The 10,579-nt window shown below is 38.6% G+C and overlaps 1 protein-coding gene across 1 annotated transcript; it reads left to right on the top strand.

The window, feature by feature from the left end:
• Window positions 1–269: 269 nt before the first annotated feature.
• On the top strand, window positions 270–7,528 carry mrps7 (mitochondrial ribosomal protein S7). The gene is made up of 5 exons (XM_089129239.1): window positions 270–403; window positions 614–799; window positions 1,055–1,118; window positions 1,220–1,387; window positions 6,892–7,528. Exons 1-5 carry the CDS (start codon window positions 360–362, stop codon window positions 7,111–7,113), a joined length of 684 nt encoding a protein of 227 aa, XP_088985365.1. The 5' UTR covers window positions 270–359; the 3' UTR covers window positions 7,114–7,528.
• Window positions 7,529–10,579: the final 3,051 nt, after the last annotated feature.

Below are 10,579 nucleotides of genomic sequence, written 5' to 3'. Positions count from 1 at the left end.
TAAATCGACGCTAGGGGGAGGCACAAATACTTACTTAGCCGAATAAACTAATCAGGTACATGTTCAGTCTCTAGTGTAAATAACTATTATGTACACCCGAGCAAACACAAACAAACAGCTTATATAAGTACCATAAAGGTAAAAATGCTTGACCTTACATTTTAAAACACATATTTGTTGTATTATTTTACTCAGGCAATATTCTAGGTCGCATTCTTCATTTGAGGTCCTTTCACGGTCGCGTCAGAGTGAGTTGTACGGCTGATCTGAGATCAGTTTGTGTTTCCACTCTGACGGTGAATTTCAGATCTTGTGTTGCTCAGGCTGATCTGAGACACGCTCATAACACCACTGTAAAGATGGCGGCCTCCGTCAGATATTTACTGAAACCTTGGACACCGAGGTACATTTTAATAATTTTATATACTTATTTTTGCCATGAATGTACGAAATGAGGTCTAAATCACATCGACGTTTCTCTGTAATACATACTTTGTGTGATTTATCGTTGATGTCACGCTGTTCTTAGCAAACTCAACCATGTGTTTCTAAATAAACACTACTGAATTTTCCCTGTTTGATATTATGTCTATTATTCTGCATGTTTTCTCAGTGTGTGTTTCGTGAGATGGAGTCGGTATAATCCATACTATCTGGATCCTGATCCCAGTAAAGATGCTGTTCCAGAGTCAGAGCTTAGTCCTGAAGAAAAGGAGCTGCAGGAACTGAAAACAGTGAGTCCGATAAAAGCCGCCTTGTCGAGCGACACCAGCTCTGCTTTCAGCGACCCGTTGATGAGGTACAAACTATAAGAGCTTAACGAACAACTTTAAATGTTACTATAGCTTTAAGACATGTGTAAACAACACACTGACAAGTAATTGAAGTAAAGTCATGCAGATTGTTCACTCAAGTTATTCTGATTTTGTTGTAATTAAAATAATAATCCTTTGTAGTTCATATACTTTACTATAAAAGCTTGTTACCACAGAATAAAAAGGCGCAGCAATAACCAGCTTTCATATTTTTGGACTGTGTGTATTCTTCATGACAGCAAGTTCATCAACATGATGATGCAAGATGGCAACAAAATCCTTGCTAGAGGAATCATGACACAGGTTTGACTGAATCCCATTCACTTGTAAAGTATTATGGTAACTTACACTACCTGAAATGAGTGTTGACATACTTTCCGCTTGGATGTACTGTGTCCGTTCAGACGCTGGAGCACATAAAGAGAAGACAGGTGGAGAAATACCACAAGTCTCCCGCGGCGAAGAGAGAAGAGGTGGAGTGTAATCCGTACGCCATCTTCCATCAGGCTCTGGAGAACTGCAAACCCATCATTGGTCTGGCCAGTGTTCAGAAAGGAGGGAAGTTTTACCAGGTCAGCGAACAACCTTGAATATTTATATTTACTTGACGACTGTGAGATAATATGACCAGGAGGAAAAATGCATTGAAATGCGCGTTCCAAGCACATATCAGGATTTATAAAAAGTAAATGGTGTATATATGCTGTCGTCTAGATCGCACTCGTTTACTGGAGTCAGAGAAGTTATGAAGGAAACAGAAGGATTTTAAACTGTTTTCATTTTGATACACATTTAGATTCAATATTTCACTTTTGAACACAAGCTAGGTTTAAATATTTTAATGACCGCAAGGAGTGCTGTAGGCATATGATAATTCCTCTTTAAACTAAGTTGTATAACTCATGTTTCCTGAGAAAATAAATCTCGCGAGAATAATAATTAATGACGCGACTCTGATTTTATGGTGGACACTGCTGGATTTGTTCAGTGGTCGAACGGGCCTTTTTTAAATTTTTATTTTTTTATTAAACATTTTCTTCATTTCAACATTTTCAAACATTTTTATTTCAACTTTTTATTCAACTTTTTTTTATTAGACATTAGACAAACATACAAACATAAGTTTAACATAAGTAAGTAAGAACTAAACTAAAAAATTAAAGAAAAATGGAAAGAAAATATATAAAAAAATTAAATTTAAATAAAGGGGCTAAGTTTAACTATTTGTATAATATAATAGCTACGAGAAAATTACAAACCAGTAGTCAATATTGAAGAAAAAAGAGAAACATCATATAATTCTTCACTGTTCAATTATCTTCAATTCTTTAGCAAATACAATTGTGTCAGAGCATTTCTTGTTATCTATACATTCAATAGACACAATATACAACATAAAATCAGCCAAAAACACCTTTAAACAAGGCATTAGATTAGAATGATCAAATTTACTCTGATGAATGTGAAATTTGCCTAATAATAATAATAATATCATAAGATTAATCAAAATTTACAAACGTAGTTTTTGGTCGAACGTACTGTAAAACTCTGCTGATGATGTCATGTTAAAGCAGACAAACGTATCTACACACCATTATGAGAAATACCACTGTATAGGATCAGGGTGGCCGCGGGTCATTAAAAAGTATTAAAAAAGTCTTAAATCAATTTTCCTAAAAATAAGGCCTTAAAAAGTATTAAATTGTCTTAAATTCAGATTGGATAGGTCTTAAATATGTTAGTCATGTCACCGCAAAGATGCAGGCAAAGGCAATCGTTCTGCCAGCCAGGTCAAATATTTTCTACAAGGTAACGTAACGTAACCTGTGTGTGAGACACGCGGGTGCGATCAAACAGTGGAGTCATGAAAAACATCCATCATTTTGTTCATACAGGACAACATTCAGTCTGCAAAGTGTTTACTTATATTTGTGTAGCAAAACATGTATCCAACCCCTGTTTGAAACAGTCCGTGTGTTGTAACGTCTGTCAGAGTTTGAGGTCCCAGAAGAAGAATAGGAAAGACAGTGCAAATGAACTGGTTGTTCCACGAGTCCTTTTATAGTTGCTTTCTTTCAGTTAAGCACACTCTTCACATACATGTCGAAAGAGCGGATGTTAACAGGTTAAAGATAACACTCTGTAAAACGCTACAAATCAAAGTGGAAGTAAACGCATTATAATAAAACAAACCCGCGCCGAGCGTGCGCGCTCACATGACAACATTACGCATACAATAACGAACGCCATAGAAGAAGTCATCTTAAAGGCATATCAACATGTCATGAACACTACTGAACACTAGGTGGCCGTTACAGAGTTCCATCTTTTGGACATTCATCATACCGCATTGGTTTTCATTTCTTGTCCTCAAAACAGGGCACTAATCTGTTTATTTTTAAGTGTTAGTAGTATTATTTTATAGGGAAATCAATTATTTATTATTATTAGTTTAATTAACAAACTAATTATATGAAACTATTATCAGTACACTATAAATAAACAGAGTCCAGAGTTTCAAGAAGATCAGAGAAACTCAAAATTTCGACTCAAAACAAAAAAACGACAGTGGTACCCCTGTCTTTTTTTTCGGTGCGAAAAAATAAGTTTCTCCAATCTTCTCAAACCTCTGGATTCTGATAGAGGGCCATGAGATTTAGACCTGAGTGCAAATATGGAGGCTCTAGACCCTTCCAGAGCTGAGATATCGAAACTCAAAATTTCGACCCGAAAAAAAAAACGACAGTGTTACCCCTTACGTTTTTTTTTTTTTGGGCGAAAAATCAAGTATCCCCAATCTTCTCGAAACTCTGGATTCTGATAGAGGGCACTGAGACTTACACCTGAGCGCAAAAATGGAGGCTCTAGACCCTTCCAGAGCTGAGATATCGAAACTCAAAATTTCGACCCGAAAAAAAAACGACAGTGTTACCCCTTACGGTTTTTTTTTTTGGGCGAAAAATCAAGTATCCCCAATCTTCTCGAAACTCTGGATTCTGATAGAGGGCACTGAGACTTACACCTGAGGGCAAAAATGGAGGCTCTAGACCCTTCCAACGCTGAGATATCGAAACTCAAAATTTCGACCCGAAAAAAAAAACGACAGTGTTACCCCTTACGTTTTTTTTTTTTGGGCGAAAAATTAAGTATCCCCAATCTTCTCGAAACTCTGGATTCTGATAGAGGGCACTGAGACTTACACCTGAGCGCAAAAATGGAGGCTCTAGACCCTTCCAGAGCTGAGATATCGAAACTCAAAATTTCGACCCGAAAAAAAAAACGACAGTGTTACCCCTTACGTTTTTTTTTTGGGAGAAAAATTTAGTATCCCCAATCTTCTCGAAACTCTGGATTCTGATAGAGGGCACTGAGACTTACACCTGAGCGCAAAAATGGAGGCTCTAGACCCTTCCAGAGCTGAGATATCGAAACTCAAAATTTCGACCCGAAAAAAAAACGACAGTGTTACCCCTTACGTTTTTTTTTTTGGGCGAAAAATCAAGTATCCCCAATCTTCTCGAAACTCTGGATTCTGATAGAGGGCACTGAGACTTACACCTGAGCGCAACAATGGAGGCTCTAGACCCTTCCAGAGCTGAGATATCGAAATTCAAAATTTCGACCCGAAAAAAAAAAACGACAGTGTTACCCCTTACGTTTTTTTTTTTTTGGGCGAAAAATCAAGTATTCCCAATCTTCTCGAAACTCTGGATTCTGATAGAGGGCACTGAGACTTACACCTGAGCGCAAAAATGGAGGCTCTAGACCCTTCCAGAGCTGAGATATCGAAATTCAAAATTTCGACCCGAAAAAAAAACGACAGTGTTACCCCTTACGTTTTTTTTTCGTTTTCGGGCGAAAAATCAAGTTTCTCCAATCTTCTCAAAACTCTGGATTATGATAGAGGGCCGCGAGACTTTGACCTGAGCGCAAAAATGGAGGCTCTAGACCCTTCCAGAGCTGAGATATCGAAACTCAAAATTTCGACCCGAAAAAAAAAACGACAGTGTTACCCCTTACGTTTTTTTTCGTTTTCGGGCGAAAAATCAAGTTTCTCCAATCTTCTCAAAACTCTGGATTATGATAGAGGGCCGCGAGACTTTGACCTGAGCGCAAAAATGGAGGCTCTAGACCCTTCCAGAGCTGAGATATCGAAACTCAAAATTTCGACCCGAAAAAAAAAACGACAGTGTTACCCCTTACGTTTTTTTTCGTTTTCGGGCGAAAAATCAAGTTTCTCCAATCTTCTCAAAACTCTGGATTATGATAGAGGGCCGCGAGACTTTGACCTGAGTGCAAAAATGGAGTCTCTAGACCCTTCCAGAGCTGAGATATTGAGATTTTTATAATGGCATAAATGCTACGTGGGATCTCAATATCTCAGCTCTGGAAGGATCTAGAGACTCCATTTTTGCACTCAGGTCTAAGTCTTTATATTTCCTGCTTTATATTTTGGGGTGAAGTGTGACCAGGATCTGGTTTTGTTGAGATTCACACACTGACTGTGGTGTGTGTGCACCTGCTGTCTGGTCTAGTACACAGTAGTGCAGTGCCAGATCAATGCTGTGTGTAATAAGCCCAGCAGTGTTTATGTGCATGAGTGCGTGTTGGTGCTGATTCTGTCCTCTTCACATCCGTTCCTCCACTCCTCCAGCACCTGACTGCCAGCACTCACTTCAGTCCCTAATATGAAGACATGTTGTGATGGATCCGTGTCAATATTGGGATTCTGATAACACCTGGTTTGGCCTATACATCCTTTAACATATCTCAGCTCTGGAAGGGTCTAGAGACCCCATTTTTGCACTTGTGTCTAAGTCTCATGGCCCTCTATCAGAATCCAGAGTTTCAAGAAGATCAGAGAAACTCAAAATTTCGACCAAAAAAAAAAAAAAAACGACAGTGGTACCCCTTTCGTTTTTTTGGGGGGGGGGGGGGGGGTGAAAAATTAAGTTCCTCCAATCTTCTCAAAACTCTGTATTCTGATAGAGGGCCATGAGATTTAGACCTGAGTGCAAAAATGGAGTCTCTAGACCCTTCCAGAGCTGAGATATTGAGATCCCACGTAGCATTTATGCCATTATAAAAATCTCAATATCTCAGCTCTGGAAGGGTCTAGAGACTCCATTTTTGCACTCAGGTCTAAATCTCATGGCCCTCTATCAGAATACAGAGTTTCAAGAATAGGATGGATAGAGGAAAGGATAGATTTTGAAGGAATCCATAAGATTTGCACAATTTTTAAAAATGTTTTGTCAGCGATTGTATTTACACTGCAAAACAAGTAATTAGGTCTATCCGTTTCCATTAAAAATATACTGTATGAACATCATAAAATATATGTTAGCCTTATAGACATAATTGCATTTTTTATTTTAAACATTTAAAAATACTACAGTATTTGGCGAGTGGAAAAGAATGAGAATAACTCGTCTCTGAAAACTTTCCCTGAAATATATTTGATAAAATTTAGCTTTTTCATATAGTTTTTTATTTTAAAACAAGAAAAGGATACTGAATGATGTTTAGGAATGTAATCTGACGGCACAAATGGCATTTATAGTCATATATTGTTAAACATGGTATCACATGGGAATATGCATATGGAAATGATATGCAGATTATGTTTTGCTTGGTAAAACTAGGCGTTGTAAGTGCTATATTTTGGGCTTCTTGTGTACACAGAATTAAATGGATGTAAAGTTTTATACATGTGTTGTATATCTACAATTCTCAGTTAAATTCAGAATCAGTGTTCGACTAATAGGCTTATAAATGGCCAACATTGATATAAAATATCTTGAGAAACATGACTGAATATTTAATTGTATTTATTTAACAAAATAATGGCAACGGAAACAAAACAAAATTGTGACGAATATAACATTTATCTTCAACATTTTTTAACTGAAATTGAACCATTTTATCCAGACAGAGTGATTTATAGTACATGGATATAATACAGTATTTTGCAGCTCTCTGAATATAATTGTTGTAATTGTAATGTAATTGATGGTATCTGATATGATTCCTGGAGCTTGATGACGAGTCTCACTCTCAGTTTTTGTCCTCGCAGGTTCCCGTCCCTCTCAAGGATAATCGGCGGCGTTTTCTGGCCATGAAGTGGTTGATCACAGAATGCAGAGACAACAAGCACCGCCGCACACACATGTACGAGAAACTCTCGCAGGAGCTGCTGGCCGCCTTCGCTAATGAGGGAAATGTGGTGAAGCGCAAACAAGAACTTCACAAGATGGCCGAAGCCAACCGGGCGTACGCACACTACCGCTGGTGGTAGAGTTAGTTCAGGACTGACGGCATCAGGAGTTTGGATGAGATGAAAAGGACATGAGAAAATCTGTCATCTTGTTTGTCTTTGAATGAAAGTAAATTATAAAAAGTCACATTTCCATTTTTGACCTGGAATTCTTCACAAGAGTCGAACAGTGTGAACGACAATGATCTTAGACATCTCATTACATGTTTATGAGGTTTCGATGGTAAACTTGTGCAAAAAGTGTTTAAGTGGCATCAAGAAAACTGTCTGAGGAATCAATCAGACTAAAACCAGCTGGACAGGAGCTTATTTTTATACTTTCAAATGCAACTTTTTTTTTTTTTGCATATCACCTGACTTGATGTTAACATTTCAATCCAGTGGATCTTCATCAGATCAAAATTATGCGAAATAAAAATATAACTCTGAAAACTTACTGGAATGCTTTATTCTTTTATAAGCTTGTTTAAATAGGAAAATGCTTAAGAGTTTGAGGCTTGGTTTCACAGACAGGAGTTTATACGTTTACACGACAATGGTATGCTTAAAATGGAGAAGTTTTTTCTTTGAGTTTTCTCTGTACAGACGACACCATTCAGATGACACAGATCCACGAAAATGACTGAAAAACGCTGTATTCTGCTGGCAGGAACGCTGTAAACGCTGTATTCTTCTGGCAGGCCACTAGATGGCGATGAAACCATAAGATGAAACACTATAGACTGAACATGACGTCATCGTCTTTTGTTTGTTATTGCTGTTTACATGGAGACCATTTTTGAAAACTTGCACCTTGAAATCTGTTTGCAAAACTTTGCTTTTTCAGGCACCCAAAATGCCTTTGTTGTGTAAACGGACAGCCAAACGCATAAAAAGTTTCAAGTTTTTAGTTGAAAACATTAGTGTGAACAGCCCCTTAGATTAAGCCCGGAATAGCCCTAAATTCAATTAGGCCGTTTAACCCATTCAGACCCTGTGTCCATTACAATGGACATCACATGTCAGCCCCCTTTTTTTAACTTCTGGAGCATTTAACAATGGACAAAAATGGAGGCTCTAGCCCCTTCCAGAGCTGAGATATCGGAACTCAAAAATTCGGCCCGAAAAAAAAAACGACAGTGGTACCCCTTACGTTTTTTTTTTTCGGGCGAAAAATTAAGTTTCTCCAATCTTCTCAAAACTCTGGATTATGATAGAGGGCTGTGAGACTTTGACCTGAGTGCAAAAATGGAGGCTCTAGACCCTTCCAGAGCTGAGATATCGAAATACAAAATTTCGACCCGAAAAAAAAACGACAGTGTTACCCCTTTCGTTTTTTTTTTCATTTTTGGGCGAAAAATCAAGTTTCTCCAATCTTCCCAAAACTCTGGATTATGATAGAGGGCCGCGAGACTTTGACCTGAGCGCAAAAATGGAGGCTCTAGACCCTTCCAGAGCTGAGATATCGAAACTCAAAATTTCGACCCGAAAAAAAACGACAGTGTTACCCCTTACGTTTTTTTTCGTTTTCGGGCGAAAAATCAAGTTTCTCCAATCTTCTCAAAACTCTGGATTATGATAGAGGGCTGTGAGACTTTGACCTGAGTGCAAAAATGGAGGCTCTAGACCCTTCCAGAGCTGAGATATCGAAATACAAAATTTCGACCCGAAAAAAAAACGACAGTGTTACCCCTTTCGTTTTTTTTTTCATTTTTGGGCGAAAAATTAAGTTTCTCAAAACTCTGGATTATGATAGAGGGCTGTGAGACTTTGACCTGAGTGCAAAAATGGAGGCTCTAGACCCTTCCAGAGCTGAGATATCGAAATTCAAAATTTCGACCCGAAAAAAAAACGACAGTGTTACCCCTTTCGTTTTTTTTCATTTTTGGGCGAAAAATTAAGTTTCTCCAATCTTCTAAAAACTCTGGATTATGATAGAGGGCCACAAGACTTTGACCTGAGTGCAAAAATGGAGGCTCTAGCCCCTTCCAGAGCTGAGATATCGAAACTCAAAAATTCGGCCCGAAAAAAAAAAACGACAGTGGTACCCCTTACGTTTTTTTTTTCGGGCGAAAAATTAAGTTTCTCCAATCTTCCCAAAACTCTGGATTCTGATAGAGGGCCATGAGACTTAGACCTGAGTGCAAAAATGGAGGCTCTAGCCCCTTCCAGAGCTGAGATATCGAAATTAAAAATTTCTGACCCGAAAAAAAAAACGACAGTGTTACCCCTTTCGTTTTTATTCGTTTTCGGGCGAAAAATCAAGTTTCTCCAATCTTCTCAAAACTCTGGATTATGATAGAGGGCCGCGAGACTTTGACCTTAGCGCAAAAATGGAGGCTCTAGCCCCTTCCAGAGCTGAGATATCGAAACTCAAAAATTCGGCCCGAAAAAAAAAAACGACAGTGGTACCCCTTACGTTTTTTTTTTCGGGCGAAAAATTAAGTTTCTCCAATCTTCCCAAAACTCTGGATTCTGATAGAGGGCCATGAGACTTAGACCTGAGTGCAAAAATGGAGGCTCTAGCCCCTTCCAGAGCTGAGATATCGAAATTAAAAATTTCTGACCCGAAAAAAAAAACGACAGTGTTACCCCTTTCGTTTTTATTCGTTTTCGGGCGAAAAATCAAGTTTCTCCAATCTTCTCAAAACTCTGGATTATGATAGAGGGCCGCGAGACTTTGACCTTAGCGCAAAAATGGAGGCTCTAGACCCTTCCAGAGCTGAGATATCGAAACTCAAAATTTCGACCCGAAAAAAAAACCGACAGTGTTACCCCTTACGTTTTTTTTTTCGTTTTCGGGCGAAAAATCAAGTTTCTCCAATCTTCTCAAAACTCTGGATTATGATAGAGGGCCGCGAGACTTTGACCTGAGCGCAAAAATGGAGGCTCTAGACCCTTCCAGAGCTGAGATATCGAAACTCAAAATTTCAACCCGAAAAAAAAAACGACAGTGTTACCCCTTACGTTTTTTTTTTCGTTTTCGGGCGAAAAATCAAGTTTCTCCAATCTTCTCAAAACTCTGGATTATGATAGAGGGCTGCGAGACTTTGACCTGAGCGCAAAAATGGAGGCTCTAGACCCTTCCAGAGCTGAGATATCGAAACTAAAAAATTTCGACCCGAAAAAAAAAACGACAGTGTTACCCCTTACGTTTTTTTCGTTTTCGGGCGAAAAATCAAGTTTCTCCAATCTTCTCAAAACTCTGGATTATGATAGAGGGCCGCGAGACTTTGACCTGAGCGCAAAAATTGAGGCTCTAGACCCTTCCAGAGCTGAGATATCGAAACTCAAAATTTCGACCCGAAAAAAAAACGACAGTGTTACCCCTTACGTTTTTTTTCGTTTTCGGGCGAAAAATCAAGTTTCTCCAATCTTCTCAAAACTCTGGATTATGATAGAGGGCCGCGAGACTTTGACCTGAGCGCAAAAATGGAGGCTCTAGACCCTTCCAGAGCTGAGATATCGAAACTCAAAATTTCGACCCGAAAAAAAAAACGACAGTGTT

The sequence above is a fragment of the Pimephales promelas genome, chromosome 3, assembly GCF_988280905.1.
Source record: "Pimephales promelas chromosome 3, fPimPro1.hap1.1, whole genome shotgun sequence".
NCBI classification, from domain to species: Eukaryota; Metazoa; Chordata; class Actinopteri; order Cypriniformes; family Leuciscidae; genus Pimephales; species Pimephales promelas.
This window is presented reverse-complemented; position numbering and strand designations above follow the sequence as displayed.